Source organism: Primulina tabacum, chromosome 8 (assembly GCF_025594145.1).
Source record: "Primulina tabacum isolate GXHZ01 chromosome 8, ASM2559414v2, whole genome shotgun sequence".
In the NCBI taxonomy this organism is placed as follows: domain Eukaryota; kingdom Viridiplantae; phylum Streptophyta; class Magnoliopsida; order Lamiales; family Gesneriaceae; genus Primulina; species Primulina tabacum.
The window spans coordinates 4,818,785-4,837,220 of NC_134557.1; the positions used below are offsets into that span (position 1 = coordinate 4,818,785).

The 18,436-nt window shown below is 34.3% G+C and overlaps 3 protein-coding genes across 3 annotated transcripts; 2 read left to right on the top strand and 1 right to left on the bottom strand.

Moving 5' to 3' along the window:
- On the top strand, positions 1-2,516 carry LOC142553208 (small ribosomal subunit protein RACK1-like). Its single transcript, XM_075663300.1, has 3 exons — positions 1-550; positions 826-1,243; positions 2,243-2,516. The coding sequence occupies exons 1-3, from the start codon at positions 81-83 to the stop codon at positions 2,342-2,344; spliced, it is 990 nt and encodes a 329-aa protein (XP_075519415.1). The 5' UTR covers positions 1-80; the 3' UTR covers positions 2,345-2,516.
- A 2,849-nt stretch (positions 2,517-5,365) lies between these two features.
- Positions 5,366-7,554, top strand: LOC142554517 (WUSCHEL-related homeobox 1-like). The gene is made up of 4 exons (XM_075665186.1): positions 5,366-5,692; positions 5,795-6,121; positions 6,438-6,490; positions 7,163-7,554. Exons 1-4 carry the CDS (start codon positions 5,497-5,499, stop codon positions 7,538-7,540), a joined length of 954 nt encoding a protein of 317 aa, XP_075521301.1. The 5' UTR covers positions 5,366-5,496; the 3' UTR covers positions 7,541-7,554.
- Positions 7,555-9,403: 1,849 nt separating this feature from the next.
- On the bottom strand, positions 9,404-16,291 carry LOC142553209 (mitogen-activated protein kinase 9-like). Its single transcript, XM_075663302.1, has 11 exons — positions 15,804-16,291; positions 14,601-15,009; positions 14,371-14,498; positions 14,222-14,281; positions 13,946-14,095; positions 13,641-13,796; positions 13,431-13,568; positions 13,261-13,337; positions 11,705-11,806; positions 10,362-10,602; positions 9,404-9,935 (listed from the first exon to the last, which is right to left on the bottom strand). The coding sequence occupies exons 1-11, from the start codon at positions 16,068-16,070 to the stop codon at positions 9,864-9,866; spliced, it is 1,800 nt and encodes a 599-aa protein (XP_075519417.1). The 5' UTR covers positions 16,071-16,291; the 3' UTR covers positions 9,404-9,863.
- Positions 16,292-18,436: the final 2,145 nt, after the last annotated feature.

Consider the following 18,436-nt stretch of genomic DNA (forward strand, 5'->3'; position numbering starts at 1 on the left):
TCAAACGCGCACATTTGAATCGTCCCCTCTAGCAAAAACACCCTCGCATTTTGCTCAGGCAACCAGCTGCAGCGACGAGTATGGCGCAAGAGCAGCTGATTCTCCGTGGCACGATGCGAGCCCACACCGACTGGGTCACCGCAATCGCCACACCGGTCGACAACAGCGACACGATCGTCTCATCTTCCCGTGACAAGTCCCTCATTGTTTGGTCCCTCACCAAGGAGGACAAGAACTACGGTGTGGCCCGTCGCCGCCTCACGGGACACGGACACTTCGTTGAAGACGTTGTCCTGTCGTCCGATGGCCAGTTCGCCCTCTCTGGGTCCTGGGATGGAGAGCTCCGTCTCTGGGACTTGCAGACTGGGAACACTGCTCGCCGCTTTGTGGGTCATACTAAAGACGTTTTGTCTGTTGCTTTCTCCATTGATAATCGGCAAATCGTCTCTGCTTCCAGGGATAAGACGATTAAGCTGTGGAATACGCTTGGGGAATGCAAGTATACTATTCAAGATCAGGATTCCCACTCCGATTGGGTTTCTTGCGTGAGGTATGGTTGTATGTGGTGTATGTCTTTTTTTTTTTTAATTATAACTTGTAATTTTGTGTTGTGTAGTTGTGGGTCATGTGGAATATTCACGTATTTTTAATGTAGCATATAGGTTATGTTTTGGTTAAATTTGTGTTCTTGGTAGTATTTCCTTGTCATGGGAATCATGAATTCAAAGTTCAGAAACATGAAGGAATCATGATTGAAATTCTTATTTTTCTTAAACTGCAAACAGTATTCTAATACCCATATCCCTTTATCTTGTTGTGTTAAAGGTTTTCTCCCAATGCCCTCCAGCCCATGATCGTTTCAGGATCGTGGGATAAAAATGTAAAGATTTGGAACTTATCTAACTGTAAGCTGAAGTCAACACTGAGTGGCCATAATGGATACGTAAACACCGTAGCATTGTCTCCTGATGGGAGTTTGTGCGCGAGTGGTGGGAAAGATGGGGTGATTTTGCTCTGGGATTTGTCGGAAGGGAAGCGATTGTATTCACTGGAGGCTGGTTCGGTTATTCATGCTCTGTGCTTCAGTCCGAATAGGTATTGGCTATGTGCTGCAACAGAGAGTAGCATCAAGATTTGGGATTTGGAGAGCAAGAGTGTTGTTGTTGATCTCAAGGTTGATTTGAAGCAGGAGAGTGAGATGGCTGCTGAGGGGACTGATCAAACCGCTGCTTGTAAAAACAAGGTACATATTAACTCTCTGCGTTGTAGTAGCTTCAGTGTTGCTCTTTGTGTCATTTTGTGTTTGTGGTTCTTTAGTATTTTAGTGTTTTTGTTTCATGTTACTTTTAGTTTTTTTTTATTTTTGCGTTGCTCTTTGTGCCATTTTGTGTGTGTAAATTAGTATTTTTTTGTTTTTGGTCTTTTGTTACTTGTTCGATTAATAAATGACACTTGGTGATTAATAGTTAACTGTCAATAGGAAATCATAGTAGGGATCTGTTTTTGTTGGATTTTGTTTTTTGACTTCTATGCTTCTGGTTTTTGTACTTAACATGATGACTTTAGTTCACTTGCTTAGTGGTTCGACTTTTTCTTTTATTAGTGATGCCATTATTACTGTTTTCTGAAATTATAACCTCTGGAAACAAAATTTGGCGGAGAAGTGCTTCTGTAAGATAATACTTGAAATTATTTCAACCGTTAAATTTACTTACCCAATTTATATCTGCCCAATTCTGAATGATTGGTTCCATTGAAAGTCCTTAATACCATGTCAAGTTGATCACTGCGTTATAGGTCGTCGTCTGGTAGTGGATTTTGTATAGGAACTTGTCACTGGGGACTATGCTTTGTGAGGTCTAGCATGTTGCAATTTTGTAGTTTTCACGTCTTACTTTGTTGGATATATTTGCAACAAGTGTCTTGAGCGTCCTCTCAGAGTTTGGGAAGGTTGATTGAGCTAAGTTGATTCATAATCATAAATTTATAACTTACGAGCAATGACCATCTTGGTACTTCAAGAAACACGAGTCTGGGAGTATTGGCTTGCTTGTTGCTACTGTTTTTTACCGAAAGATTCACATTTCTTGTACGATATATTCATAAATACACTAAACTGAAGGCTTCTTGTGTCCTTTGTAAAACTTGCCTTAAGAACGCAAAAAAAGGAAAAAAATATTTGAGTAACAGATGAATGGGGGATTTGTTTATCGTATCTGATATCGTCAATGGTTTAATGTAGATCAATTTCTGCACTTGTCTCAACTGGAGTGTCGATGGAAGCACACTTTTCAGTGGCTATACCGACGGGGTTATTCGAGTTTGGGGCATTGGACGTTACTGAAAGAGGGACGAGCTGGGGTTGATATATTGTATTACTCTAATTAATTCAAGGAATCTTTGTTTCCATGGTTTGATGTCTGCTGTTAATTTTTAGTTTTTTGCTGGTAGATAGTATATTTGCCCAACTGTTGGCACAGGTTATTTTGTGTAATCATGACTTGCGGATTTTTGCAGTTTTTACTTTCAAGAGTGACGATGTGGGTCAAAATTCTTTTCGACTAAATTTCATCCATAGTTTTAGTAATTTTAAAGTTAGAATATATGTACATAATTTTTACATATAATTCGATAGCAATTTCGTGCATGCAACTGTATATTCCGAATTCATACCCTTCAATATTATAATTTATTTATTTAAAAAGTATTATACTTATTAATCAAAACTTTCAAGGTTTTTCTAAATCAAATTCAAAAAGATTTATGATATTACACCACAAGTGGAGTGGCATGTTTTTAACAATTCGATACTCGTTATTCGAAAACCACCCAAGGAGGCTTGAAAATACTTATTTTTAGAACCCTGAAAATTGTTGAGAAATAATTAGAATACTCTTTCAAATTATCTGCAAGCTCACTTAGGAAAAAAAAACAGCTACTCATTATAATTAGAGTAGGACTTTTGTGAGACGGTTTCACGAATCTTTATCTGTGAGACTGGTCAATTTTATTGATATTCACAATAAAAGGTAATACTCTTAGCATAAAAAATAATACTTTCACATGGATGACCCAAATAAGACATCTGTCTAATAAAATACGATCCGTAAGACCGTCTCACACAAATTTTTCCCTTATAATTAAATAAAACATTATACTTAAAAAACACACACGGACACACACACACACACATGTGTGTATAAATAACACATAAAATAAATAATAGGTTTTTTGTGTGACGATCTTATGAATATTTATTCGTGATACGAGTCAACCTTATTTATAATTATAATAATAAGTAATATTTTTTAAATAAAATAACGTGAAACAAATATAGTAAGGAAGAATGCAGGTGGAAAATGTTAAAAAGATGGCGAGGCAGAGCATGGGACGCATTACGATGTTCCAAAAGAATGGACACAGTATTTGTGTTAGCACGTAAAGGTGTTATATTGTTGCATCATTTGTCCACTTCAAGGACAACAATTTTTTCTTACCACAATGGATCTTTGATTGACTCTTCTGATTTCATAGATTTTGGGATTTCTTGATAATTATTTTTTAAATTGATGAAAAATATCATATTGAATTTAGAATTATTTGAAGTCCAGTGCTTCAAATTCCTCGATCCAAATGCATGACCCATGTTGTTCCCACAAAATTCATATCTAATGTTGTTTTCAAATTAAAGTCATGCTCACTTCAGTCTCAAGGGAGAAAAATAAATACATGATAGTATCAACTGCACTCAACTTACCAAATAAAGAGTACTTAATAAAAAAACATATAAAAAAGTATTATATAAAAACTTTTTATCACTCGTATAACACAACCACATGATCTTTCTATTAACTCAAAGTAGCAACAGCGAAAATATCTTTTTTTTTAACCCAAAAAAATGGTAAAAAAATAAAAAAAATTCAAGGGTATAAAGCGGAGACAAATGTTGGTTCAAATTGATCAGCTGGTCCAAAATAATCATATATAATTCAATTGTTGATGATACTATCAGTGCAATTCAAATAATTTTGTTTACATCATGTTTCATTCTAAACTTATTATACATGATATAAGTTATCCAAATGTCAAGGCACCGGATTACTATTACATTTTGAAACACAAATAATAAAGGTGTTCCAAAATAGTATTCAGAAAGTCTTGTGAGATCATCTTCATGATAGAGCCCCGACAGGAGGTCCTCTCAAACACGCGAAGTTGGTAGGAGAGCATGCGGGAGATCATCTCGGCCGACCTCCCAGAAGCCCGTAATCGTGACACAGAAACCGGTGGCCGACCTCCCATGCCGACCTCACAGCATGTCCTGAGCTGACCTCCATATGATGGCATCTCGCCGATTGGAAAGGTTTTGTCCGAACTCTTGAGCCAACCTCCCACAGGATCCATATTGTATATGGGCTCTAGCTCGTGAGAGCTCCTACCTAGAGGCTAACGGGTAGCTTGCATAAATCCAGCCCAAAAAGGTAAAGCCCATAAATGTTTAATATAATTTCATCTAATATTCACTTTGTTCTCTCCTATAAATATTAAGTTTCATTCATTGTTTATTCATTCACATATTCACTCACTCTACACACACAATATTCTCTCTATTTTCTATTATCTGACTTGAGCGTCGGAGGAGCTACGTCGGAACAACCTTCCGGAAAGTCCGATCCGAGCTCTCCAAGTGAAGATCTGACCTCCCAACTACCATCTCGGATTTCAGCAACATCAAGCATGTTCTCTGATGGTGGACTTGTATGATTATATGAAGTTATCTCTGATTCCGCCATGGTAATATCTATACATGCATATACATATATACAATATACACAATTGTACATAATAGTATATATGTTATGTATGAAGTATAAATAAAAAGATTGAAATGGGGACAAAAGAAGTGGAAAGAGCAGTCGGGATTGAGAATAAGTATGAAAGGAACGAAAGAGAGACAGAACAATAAATGAGGTGATGAGCCTTATGATAACCCTCATCATCGTCACGTCGTTTTTCCTTCACTATTATCCATGCATTCCCCTTCCCAGAATTCCACGCCTTTCTTTTTTCTTTTTGTTATATAAAATAAAAGATATTTATTTATTTATATATATAAATAAATAAATAATAATATTGCATGTTATTTGTGACTGCTACTGTCACTGCCCCCTCTCTCAGCCTTAGTCAACTTCAATTTAAACCAAAAAACAGCCCTACTCCTCCTTTGTTTCCCTTTCTCTTTCTGGGTTTCTTGTTCAATCTCTTTCTCTCAATATATATATATAAAGTTTTTGTCTACTTACCTACAGCTTCTCCATATGGAACCCTACTTTTTGATCTTAAAATATATTTTCCACTAGTTTTCTTGAGTTTTGATCATCCATATATAATTAATTGTTATTAATTTTGCACCGACTTGATCATGGAAACCTAGTGGTACTGAAAGCAAAGAATTTTAATTTCCATAACTAACTTGTTCATTAATTATAAGAGGAGATGTGGATGATGGGATATAATGACGGGGGAGACTTCACCGCCCTCCAAGATTCGTTCAGTGGCCAGAAGCTCCGAACCCTTATGCCGAGATCAGCTGCCGCTGCTTCCACTGCTGCTGTTGCTGCTGCGGCCTATAACTCTCCTTGCTTAAACCTCGTCCATGAAGCTGACTTTCTTTCCCTAAATCATCATCTCGGCAAGTCGTTAGTTCTCATTCTTTCTCCAGTTTTTTGGAATACATAGGTCAAATGTTTATTTAAGTAGCTAGCTTTTTTGTTTGTTTCTTATTTTTAAGCAGCGATTTCTACGGAGCAAAATAAGAGAGATTTAACTAGTACACAGCAAGTTGTGGTGAGTTCGAGATGGAATCCGACTCCGGAGCAACTTCGAACCCTCGAAGAGCTATACAGAAGGGGCACTCGAACCCCTTCCGCCGAACAAATCCAACACATCACCGCGCAGCTCCGTCGATACGGCAAGATTGAGGGGAAGAACGTGTTCTATTGGTTTCAAAACCACAAGGCTAGAGAAAGGCAAAAACGGCGCCGCCAGCTCGAATCTCCCGCTGGTAAACAACCCCATACCGACATGGAAAATCAAAACAGCGAGAAGAAAAAACCGGAAGGTAAACTTCTTCAAAGAAAACACGTACCCCGCAACTCAGTTTCCATAAGTTTGTTGCCACTTATTTCTGGGCTTTCACGTTACTCAATAAGTTAAAATATAACAAAATTTAACTTTCATTACGAGATGAATCAAGCTGAAGGTGCTTGTCTATGATCATTTATGAAAAACAAAACCAGTTTCTTCAATATATAAGCGCATATAATATTATGAGATGTGATATATTTTTTTTTATTCAGACTGCAGTTCTTGGATCATTGTTTCCATTTCCAAGAGGTTCTTGACTTGTAGTATAAAGTTGAAATATTTTTGGGCAGGTGAAGAGACCAAAAACTGGCCATCTCCTACAAAATCTAGTACAAATACAGAGGTCTGTAATTCTGCTGCCCGCTTTTTTACCCTTTGTCTTACTCATGTTCCCTTTTTTGTAACTCATATTTCTAAAAAAGCTATCCCACACAAATAACGACAGATTATAATAATTAAGCACATGATTGAATATTACATGTAACTTTTTTCGAGTGTGTTAGGTTTCTGTTAATAATTAATGAATAACATTCTAAAATTTGAAAAGAAAACAATGTCTTTTCTTTATTCATTCATTTTGGGATTAAAAAGAAGCGTCAAAGGCTGCATGCATACCTTCCTTTCTGTCGGGGCTTCTGTGCTATTGTTTCGAAACATGGCTAGGGTTTTTGGGTGTCGTGCTCATTCATTTCTTTCGAAATTTGAAATGGGTAACATTCATATACAAATGTAAGCAATGTATGTATGTATGTATACGCGCAGAAGACACTTTTCACCCATATGCATGAAAACTTGGGATTGTAGATATACCAATTAGATCCGAGGCATATAAAATAAAGATCACATTTTGACTTCTTGAAGCTCCTGAACATATATTTTAATATGCATTGGGACTAATTTAAATAAAATAATTGCCCATCAAAGTAATTTTTATTTACTAATTGTATATATTTCTTTGATTCTATTTCGAACAAATATGTAATATATTAACTTAATGCAATTAATTAATTATCAGAAAACTTCAAGACAAGGGTCAGCAAAAGTGACAGAGACAGAATGTAAAACAGATGGATGGTTACAGTTGGATAGTGATGAAGCAGAATTACAGCACAGGAGGACCCTTCTTCAGAGGAATGCCACGTGGCATATTATGCATTTGTCTTCTTCACCTCTCGCACTAACTGATGCAGCCGCCCTCGCCGCTGACTGCCGAGATCCTCCCCACCCGGCCGCCGCCGGCGTTGGTGACGGGGAGTCGCGGACCCTTCAGTTGTTCCCTCTTGGAGATGGTAAGAAGGATATTGAAGATGAGTTATCTGGTGCAACTATTGACGCTGCCACTGCTACTCCTACTACTTTCCAATTTTTTGAATTTCTTCCTTTAAAGAATTGAATTTATATATTTAAAAAAAGAGTGCATGTTTTTTTTCTCATTTATATCATATACTTTTCTTCTGTCAAATTAATTCATTCTTGTGTTTATGAATCTAGAAATACTCTAAGAGCTGAATCGAACTTTTTTTTTTTTGGGAAAAACAAATTAATCGAATAATTTGATCGTAGCATTTATAAGAGATTTTTCTAAAGATTAAAAAACAAATCAAATTATTTGAAAATGAAAAGTAAAATGATCAATTTAGTAAAAAAAATAAAAATAAAAAATGGGTGAATTCTCATTTTACTTTAAAATCAGGGCATGCATGGGAATGGAAAAGGATGGCATTGAAATGAATTAGGACCATGTTTGGTTGAATTAATGAAAAGTGAGGGGGCAGGGTGTAGTGTTTTTGACAGAAGCAATTGCAGACCTTTCATTTAACAAGATTTGTCACAAGTTTTTAAATATTTCTCAGACAATGGGTTTGGGTATCCCAATGAGAATCTGATATCGGAATTTGACTGACAATTAAATTTTAAATATCAAATTTATTTAATATTATTACGTTTAATTGTTTATCCTAATAACAGTAAAGCTGGTGAAATATTCTAATAATCAATCCATTTTAAAATAGTTGGTGTATTGTTAATTTATTAATAATAATCTTTCTTGGTTTCCTAAATGTATAATTAACTAGTTACTGAACTAAGTATTCCTATTTTAGCAACTATTTTTTTGAATTAATTAAATAACGATAAAGTTAGAAACTTGTTTGCCAATTTATTTTCAATCATATATTCTTAATAATATGTTAAAAAAAGTTGATTATACAATAAAGTAAGACAAAAATTTGTACAAGACGGTCTCACGGGTCGTATTTTGTGAGACAAATCTCTTATTTGGGTCATCCATGCAAAAATATTACTTTTTATACTAAGAGTATTACTTTTTATACTAAGAGTATTACTTTTTATTGTGAATATCGGTAGCGTTGACCCGTAAGATTCGTGAGATCGTCTCACAAGAGACCTACTCATAAAGTAACTGGCAAGTTTAAAATTTTAAATATTTATTATGAGATTTTAAACTTCAGAAACCGATATCCTCTAAATGACATATCATGTTCGAAAAAAAAATTGTATCCATGATATCTGTGTGTGATTCTGATGACGACTCTCTATCACCTGTCCGTGTAAAACATTGTCCATGCAATATAATTGGCAAAGTTAGAATTGAAAAAAAGGTAATTGTCATTTCCAATACATTTAATGAATCTTTATTGGATGGCACACAATTATTTTGTTAGCAGTTTCCAAGAGGGAAGAACAAGGGATTCCAGTTCTTGTAATTTCTTGAATTGGAGGATTCCAAATCATTTTTCGGGTTAGAGAAACTGGATGAACACAAAGCTTACAGTGCAGGCTTCAAGTCCTAGCATCCCCTTCAAAGAGTTTAGAATGAAGTTAATACAACCTACTCAATTTATAAATATTATTCTGTATTTAATTTTATCTCATCTCCTATAATTGAGACGATAATGAACCTGAGATATTTCCTGAGTTGGGTAAAGTTTAGCATTGAACCCGAAATCTCATTTGGATCAAGGTAGAGTCTGACTCTTGAACATAGAATCTCATCTCAAGAATTTTGGCTTTGAATCGCGTTTCAAATTTATTGATCAAGGTAAAGTCTGAGTCTTGAACATAAAATCTCATGTCAAACTTGTGAACCAAGGTAGAATTTGAATCTGAGAACGGTCGAGATTTGAGAAGACAAGTGTAAACCACTTTTGTTTTATTAAAATCATCTATTTGTATTTTCTTTTATACGTCTTTTATAATTGAGACGATCATGAATCTAAACAACTACAAAAAAAAATTACGAGGTCTTGCAATATTTAGCATCACATGAATGATAAACGCTACATGTTTTATGTCACCTCAGAACATTAATATTTTCATATAAACAACAAACGTCCAGAGTAAAGAAATAGATATTACAAGCTTTTATGCAAGCTATCTCATCACCAAAATCCCAGAACTAAATTAATTCTATAACCTTTACTCAGATGATCTGAAGTGGCACAGTATCTTCTTCTCAAATCATTGTATCCAAATATTTAATTTTGAATATGTATGTTCGTTCTCCTGCCTAAACTACAAATTTTCAGCACCCATTGTTGCAACAACATTCACCCTGATGTTAATATCCACCTGAAACAAAGCAAGTACTTTCAAGGGCTAATGTCAGAATCTTGTAGATCCATGTATCGGGGTGGAAAAAACAACAAACGGCAATGCACAACCGTCTTTTAGAAGGCAGAATATGACTATAGATATCAAGCATGGAGAGCAGCAACTTTATCGGACAACCCATCAATCTCTTCGCTTTGCTCTGTAATCGGCTCTCCCTATCAAAAAATAAAAAGGCTGCTAACGCTAACATATAATGCATAGAAAGCAACAAAATGTGTAATCCGCATGCAACATTTTGTTTAAATTTGTGGATTCTGATGCCATGCATATCGATTTATTTTCGCATGCCAATGTTCTCTAAGAAGGCAAGTACAGCCCCAACAAAAAAACTTAAGCATTTCCTCTAGGTATTTTCTCTTGTAGCAGGAAAAAGAAACATGGAACCATTATTGAAATGCCTCAATTCATCAAGAACTCGGGGAAAAGTGGTTCCCATTTCTATATCCTGCTGAGCTACGAAATTATTTAATGCTTCCGACCAACACAAGAAATCCTCTATGAAATGATTCATGTACGCCTCTTTCATTCTAATTCATTAATCATAATGGAAATAATAGGATAGATGAGAGCTTGAAAATTACCTCTGTCTCTCTTTTGTCCCTAGACCCTATACATTTAGATGCACTAATACTAGCACTCTTTAACAGGCTTCGAGCACTGTAATTTGCTTTGTTCTGGCCATTTTGAGCAACTCCATTTACATTTACTGGTCCTTCATCTTCCCTTGGAGGACTGTGAAGTGTTGTAGCCACAGAAGCGGAGGTTCTCTTTTCAAAATTGTTAACTTCAACAGCGTCGTCTTTGGGTGCAGGGACACGCTCTCTGAAGACATGGTCAAAAATCCATAAGCGTGTTAGATACAAGTATACATATAGCATGACAAACAAGAAAAAAATGCCAATCAAATTGTGTTAAATGGCAAAATCAATGGTTTGACCATTGTCATTGTGATGATAACGGAATTTGACCGAGGATGGTGAAAGAAAAAGGACGAATCAATCAAAACTAGTTTCATAGCATATTTGTTAACATATTATGCATCAACTTGAAAATATACGGAGCTATCGTTGAATTTCCTTAAAAAAAGGAGGGGGTAAAAGGTAGCACACGATTAGAAACATCTTCTATAAAACTGTTAGTTATCATATTTTTTACATGTAAGAAAAAACAAGTCAAAAGAAAATATCTTCCTCGATATTTTTGGTCAAGGTTTCTTCCACACCTTTGACGTGATGGGTCACTGTAAGAAGCTCACCATCTAATTTTACTAGTTTCTATAACATTAAAATCTCGGAACTACCACAAATTTTCACTATCATTTGTGACCATGTTAAATAAAAACCTTCTTGAGACGGGGCACTCACAACAAAAATATATCATAAAAATGATGTGTGGCATTAGTTTGCGACAGGGCACTAACAACAAAAAATATATCATAAAAATTATGCGTGACATGTAGATTGGTACGTTGAGTCGATATTTTGACTTTGAAAAAGGATGACTGCATGTACTCGGCACAACCACTAATCCTATTCCCGCCATTTTAAAATTAAAGTTACATTTCAATAAAAACAGAAATAATTAACGAGAGCAACATATTAGAATTTATCATTCATTATCAAAACTTGTAAATACATAGTTTATAGGCAAAACCATCATCTTTGCTAACAAATGGAACTATTAAAGATTCTACAGTGAGTCGAATTTACAGGACTATATTTATATTACATTTTACCACCATATTATATCATGTTAACTGCCAAATAACCAATTATCTAACTGCATATAAATAGAAAGCTACAAGCATCTTTTTTTACAGGAATGGATGGGAGCATGGAAGAAACTAAAATGTTCAATAGGTTTTATAAGACATGTATCACCTGTAAGGATGATATTTATATTTAATTACCAATAACCTACATACCTCGGTAATGAAGCATGTTGTCGTAGGAGAGGAGAGCCTCTTTCATCTTTTCCAAAATGTTCCTCAAGATGGGCAAACTGCCTCTTGAACCGATCAATACCACTGAGGAATATTAAACAGAAAATGAACCTGATCAAGGATCTCGTTGTACAAATATGCGAAACACCACACTCAGTTTCCACAATACCAATCAAAAGAAAACAGTTCATGCCCCAATCTTACAAGTAAACTATCCGTAACCCATTCTGTGAACAGAAAAAGGTTAGAAAGAGGGGGTTCTCATTTATCTGATACAAATATATCAAGTAGACCTGTTTAGTTGTTTTATTACATATTATATAATTACTTTCAACCACTACGATGATAACAAACCAGGAAAGTTCCCGGTAGACCTCCAGAGGTGTGTCTCCATCTAATCACACACAAAAGCGTGCAGCGATAGGATAGATTACCTTCCTACATCATGACCTTACAGATATAGAGTACATGCCTAGTTGGCAAGAATGAGCAATTAATGGAAGCGGACAACGAGCTAGAGACGTGCTTATCATTTAGCTCAATGCTGTGTTATCCCTGGAGCTCGTTTAGTATAAGCAAAATCTTTAGTGATATTCCAAATTCACCGTTAGACAAACTATAATTGATTCTGAATTAAATGTCATGAGTTGCCATATTCTATAATACAAATGTTAAAAAATTTGGCGATTGAAACCCCATTGAGCACCTCCCAGGGTCAACTCAATTTATTCATGATTTCATCAAGCTTTCTGATGTTAGCGGAGCAGAACACAGAAATGAGAGATATTCGTTGCTAGTGCGAAAAATGAGATATCCAGAAAGTGCGACAACAGTCAGGCCACTCGATCGTATAAAAATAAGCTCAACCGACCCGAATAAAGTATGAAAGAAACAATATCCCAAATGAGAAAAAAAAAACCCCAAACACCACTTACTGAGCATGCATCTTTAATAAGAAATAGTTGATAGTTGATGACTCTCACCTGTTGCAAGCTCTTCTAAGTAGAGTAAATAAACAGAGAAAGAAAAAACTAAGATGGAGAACTAGTCAAAAGAGGAAGAAAGAACAAAATTTCTAAATTGTGTTACATTTGAGGGGAACTGCATTGACAGATATTTCAACAGGTATGCAAGCTTGAGGTAAAACTGTCCTTTTGTACGAAAGATGTTTTCAATAATTTTAGCATTTATTTATTTTTTGCCAAACATTAACATAACAGCACATTTGTGAAGATTTACTCATAAAGACAAATTCCTGGGGAGCAAATTTTGTCCCAGATTTCATTATAGAGACAGGTTCCTGGGGAAGCAATGGTGACTATAAGCTAAACCACGGAGGGTCTGTGACTAATTTACCCTCGGCACCTTTTCCATCTATTAATGCAAAGGCAACTATGGCATTGTGTTGCATCTGCTTGACAGATGTCAGGGAGGCATTAGAAATCATATGCCAAACCTTAGGTAATACACATTTGATATACTTCATAGAAAACTTCTAGCCAAAAAAGAAATCATTCAAAATCCATGACTGGCCACACCTTGGGTACATAAAGCCACTAGTCTGATCTCCACCACGTAGATATTCCTGAAGCATCTGAGGGTGATACTCTAGAATCTGTTTGCTTAAGATAAAAGTACTCAAGATTAGTACGAGTTTATTTGTACAATTAATGTAATCAGAAAGCTAGTACTATGTTGGAAGGCCTACCTCTCGATAAATTAACTCTCTAACATCATCTTTTGTTAACTTTCTCCTTTCAAACTCAAACTCGAGCTTTGATATGGGTTGAGTTGATGGCTCACGGTCAACATTTGCCAACCCACGAAAATAAGGATCAGCCAATGCCTACAAAGGTAAAGGTTATGAGGTACAGTAAAGACTTGGATACGAAAACCAAGAGGAGGCCATTGAAATTACTTCTTCAGCACTTGGTCTATCTTTAGGATCAAAAGCAATCAGCCGTTCCAGTAAGCGCAGGGCTAAAGGATCAACATTGGGATATTTCTGCTCAAATGGTACAGGCTGTTTTTTTCGCATATTATTGAGATATCTCCTAGCCTTTTCATTTCTGATCTGCCATTGTAATGACAACGAGAACTATATTACAGAAATAATTCCACAATGGCAAACACCAAAAAGTTTAACAAACAATGATATTTTCAGAAATATGGATTATAAAATAAAGAAAAGAAAACAACTTATCACATAACCAAATATCTAACCCTTGAAATAGATTCAGGAGGAGGAGTGCCAAGCAAATCTGTTATCAAATCTAATTGGTGGACCACATTTTTTCCAGGGAACAATGGCTTTCCAGAAAGCATCTCAGCAAATATGCATCCAATACTCCAAATATCAATAGCTGGTGTGTACTGCAAACAAGAAAGTTACACAATCATTGAAGGTTGTGAGCACAAATTCATATTACTAACACAAATAACCTGTCAATTATGAAGGAAAATATATTCATTGGAACATGAGCAAAAATATCTGCTTACTTTGGAAAAAAATGAACCACATAGCTCAGGTGCTCTATACCACCGAGTTGCAACATAGTCCTTCAAGAAAACAAAAATAACAAGGTTAGGATAGGAAGCACTATATCTCGATTGATATGATAAGATATTTTCATCAGAATCAAACTTACAGTCCAGAATATAGCTGACGGGGCATCATTAAATGAGACACGGGCTAGACCAAAATCACAAATCTTCAACTTGCAGTCAGCATTTGCAAGTATATTCTTAGGCTTTAGATCTCGGTGAAACACATTTGCTGTACAAAAAAATACATATCATTACATGGAAGGAAGTTCCTTACATAGTTGTCGAAATTAGAGAAAAGGGAGCTTTATGAGTAAGTTTAGAAGCTATCAACCTGTGTGGGTATACTTTAAGCCACGTAGGAGTTGGTATAGGAAAAATTGATAATGCTCTGGAGTTAAATCATCATTTGCCTTAATTACTTGGTGAAGGTCAGATTCCATTAGTTCAAAAACAACATAAATATCTTGAAATTCTCTCCGAGAGGGGGGGAGCATTATATGCTTTATTTCAACAATATCCGGATGATGAAGCAGCCGAAGGAGCTTGATTTCTCTGAGGATTCGAGTAGCATCAGAAACGTGCTCAAATACATCATTTATCTTTTTAATCGCAACTTTTTCTCCAGCATGGCTGTCGATAGCAGAAGCTACAACACCATAACTACCTTTGCCTACAACTTCTTGAACCTGATATCTACTTGCCTCACCATACTCTGTGAAAAAATCTTTTTCCAGTGCACTCTGGCCAAAATAAAGATAAAACAAGAGCACAATAAAGATGACAATCAGAAGCTGACATGCACGCTTACTTTTAGCTTATAACTGCTTTTACCAATGAAAATTTAAAAAATGAAAAAAAAAATGAAATTATGATTAAAACATCTAGGTCCGTATCCCGAAAATTCAAGATCTATTCCAATCAATCGCGGAAAAACTAACATGAAAAAACAGTAAAAGTTTTGAATGATAGTACACCAAGCTTCATAGAGTGTGACAGGAACTTTGGTTGATGCAAGTTCAATTTTTATTTGGCACATCAATGAATAACAGGACACTGATATGAAAATTTCCTTTCTCCTATCTTTCTTGGAATTTCAAGAACAGATTTTCAAATTTTCATATATGATCAGAACAGACAGCCGGGAAAAAGGGTGGCAGGCTACAGCAAACAAAAAAAAGTATATTTAGTCTTTTTCTAAAAATGCAAGTATGATCCCAAACTATTTAAAAATCAGCATCCTTGCCTTCCCTTATACCCTAGTTCAATTCTTGGGTGCACCCCCGCCAACATAAGCGACGATCAACTGTAATAATTCGGACAAAACAAAACTGCAAAAAACCAAAGTCGACAAGCGTTATGCAAATCACACAATAATACGTTCAACCCTCTCAAAACCAAGAACCCATCAATCAAGACACAGAAAACACCAGATTAATCACTGCAATAAAAAATATCCAAAAACATACATGCAGATCTAAGCCATTGAATCTCACGAAGCAAAATAATAAGGTCCACAAAAGGGGGAAAAAACAACCTTTTTCTGGGGATCCATAGATGAAGTGGCAAGAAGGTAATAAACCCTCTTAGGAACTTTGATTCGATCAAGTCCTGAGATATCAAATTCTTGAATAACATCAATCCCTTCTTCTTGTTTTTGTTTTTCTATAGTATCGTTCGGAGCAACTGCATGCGGGTTTCTCTCATAGTTGCTAATCTTGGAAGAAGAATGAGAAGAGACGGATGATGAGCGACGCTGAAACAAGTTACGAAATCCATCCACAAATGCCCCACCACCTCCCATATAACTAACTTAAACAGCACCAAAGAAACAAATCCACTACTTCAGTTCCCCTTGTTTCTCGATTCGATTCTTGATTCTATTCCACTCACCCTCAGCAATGCCCGCGGTCTCTCTCTCTCTCTCTCTCTCTCTCTCTCTGCGAGTGGATGTTTTTGGGAGCGCGTGCTGCAGTTTTTCAGAGCTTCCAATGGAGGGCTGTATTTATTACTACAATTTTATTTTATTAACCAACACTTTGGAACCGATTGCACTGTGCGCTAAGTTTCCATTTCGTATTGATCCTCAGAGTAGAGGACGTAAACAAATCATGCTCAAATTTTTTATTTGTTTATATATTTCATATTCGTTCATTTTTATTAATATAATATAATATTATATTGATTTTCGACTGGTTTACGAACATATTTTAATATTTCACGGTACATTCAAGTTACGACTGACAAACGAGCCAACTCATGAATGGATAGGCTGATCTGTCAAAAACCTTTCATCCCAGAAGGCTAAAAATCATCAACCTTACTCAAGGTGAGTTACGAGTTAGACGGACTGACCAGTAGGTCGGCCCATAAAAATTAAAAATAAATAAATAAATCATTATAATTAATTAAAAATTCATTTAATAAATAAATAAATACTTATAAAAAATATCAATAAAATACGTACGCATTTTATATAAAGTAATTAATAAAAAAAGAAATCATAACTTTTATTAAAAAAAATCATATATAACCATAAATTCATAATGTAAAAAATAAAATAAAATTTCTTCCACATCCTCAACTCAGCTCACTTAAATTGTGTGATGTGACGAGCCGACTCGACGGACTCAGCCCAAATTGACGGCTTTAATTCAAGCTCAAACCTTAATTTTTTTCATATTCGGATAAATTCGGTTAATTTGCATTCATAACTGAGAGGGGACATATTTTTAAAGAAATTTGTAAATGAGTTTATTTAATAAAATTTTATCTTGTGATTCTTAAATGAAAATGGTGAAAAGTAGAGAATAAATAAAGATATATAATCTATATTATATTATTAAGTATGATACTATTAAATTAACTATATTAGATGACATCAAAATATTTAATTTGATAATTATTTTTATTATACTACTAAAAATTTCATCGAGTCACTCCATATTTTACATAAAAAAAATATATAAACAAAACGTCTTTTTAAAATCGAACAATTTTGCTAAAATGAAAATAATTTTATGTTTATTATTTAATATTATTTGATTAAATTGAAAATAATAATATCACAGTAAATAAAAGTATCTTTACTAATATTTATAATATATACGTACTAAATAAGGCAACACGAGTAAAGTTATTCAACACACGGTTCCAATTTATTATTAACAATGCTAATATCTATCATTATTGTTATTATTTAAATATTTGACATTGACAGCTTAGAAAAGTAAATATTTTTTTTTTTGACATGCTGGAAAAGTAAATTTTAAGACATCTAATATGACCTTTTTAAAAAAAAATAAATTGGGATATAATTATCACTTTGAGAACCAATAATAAGATAAGAGTCTCTATACTTGATAATAGTAAATTAATATTATCTCAAATATCAAATTTTTTGTATATTATATTTACTTATACAAAATAAAATAATTTTTAATATATATATATAGTGTATATACTTGGAAAATAAGAAGTTCCAAGATTCTACTTTTGTGATCTTAATTTTTAAAATAGGGTTTAATAAATTTTAATCTATCAGAAGTAAACTTAGACATATTATTCTATTATTTCAGTTAAAATGGATAAATAAAAACAGGAAAACGGATAAAAATAAATAAAATAATTGAATATATAAGTGAATGTGGAGTAAAAAAATCAAGATTTGATAAATAAACAATAGAATATATGATTTCCAGTTATAAATTAAAATTTAGAGTACAATTTAATAATATTCATTCATATTCAAAATTATTATTGATATGAATATTGGACACAACATTGTGTAAACATTATACATGCTATATTTATTATACATACAAATATTTATTATGTTTAAAAAGATATGAACAATATCTAAGAATCTAAGATTGTGAGAAAATAAGGGAAACAAAAAATCCATGGTATGTAATTACATACATAAATTGGAAAATGACTTAAAATTTTAACAGAGGTGTATTTGTGTTACATCAAAATTTATAAATCAATAAGAGTGATATATAATATTAATATGGTTATTTATTTGGATAACATATAGAGCGTGTTATAATAATGATAATAACTAAAATATCACACGCTCGAACTCAGCTTGTTTAAAGTATGTATAGGCTCGAACTCAGCTTGTTTAAGATATGTACAGGCTCGAGCTCGAACCGAATTTTATAACGG

Excerpts from the sequence above, each read along its gene's own strand:
- LOC142553208 (XM_075663300.1), top strand. The coding sequence starts at position 81 with ATGGCGCAAGAGCAGCTGATTCTCCGTGGCACGATGCGAGCCCACACC. Across the intron at positions 551-825 it reads GATTGGGTTTCTTGCGTGAG|GTTTTCTCCCAATGCCCTCC; the intron begins GTATGGTTGTAT and ends GTTGTGTTAAAG. Across the intron at positions 1,244-2,242 it reads CCGCTGCTTGTAAAAACAAG|ATCAATTTCTGCACTTGTCT; the intron begins GTACATATTAAC and ends GGTTTAATGTAG.
- LOC142554517 (XM_075665186.1), top strand. The coding sequence starts at position 5,497 with ATGTGGATGATGGGATATAATGACGGGGGAGACTTCACCGCCCTCCAA. Across the intron at positions 5,693-5,794 it reads TTCCCTAAATCATCATCTCG|CGATTTCTACGGAGCAAAAT; the intron begins GCAAGTCGTTAG and ends ATTTTTAAGCAG. Across the intron at positions 6,122-6,437 it reads CGAGAAGAAAAAACCGGAAG|GTGAAGAGACCAAAAACTGG; the intron begins GTAAACTTCTTC and ends ATTTTTGGGCAG.
- LOC142553209 (XM_075663302.1), bottom strand. The coding sequence starts at position 16,070 with ATGGGAGGTGGTGGGGCATTTGTGGATGGATTTCGTAACTTGTTTCAG. Across the intron at positions 13,797-13,945 it reads CTCCTGAATCTATTTCAAGG|ATCAGAAATGAAAAGGCTAG; the intron begins GTTAGATATTTG and ends TTACAATGGCAG. Across the intron at positions 10,603-11,704 it reads CAACATGCTTCATTACCGAG|AGAGCGTGTCCCTGCACCCA; the intron begins GTATGTAGGTTA and ends CCATGTCTTCAG.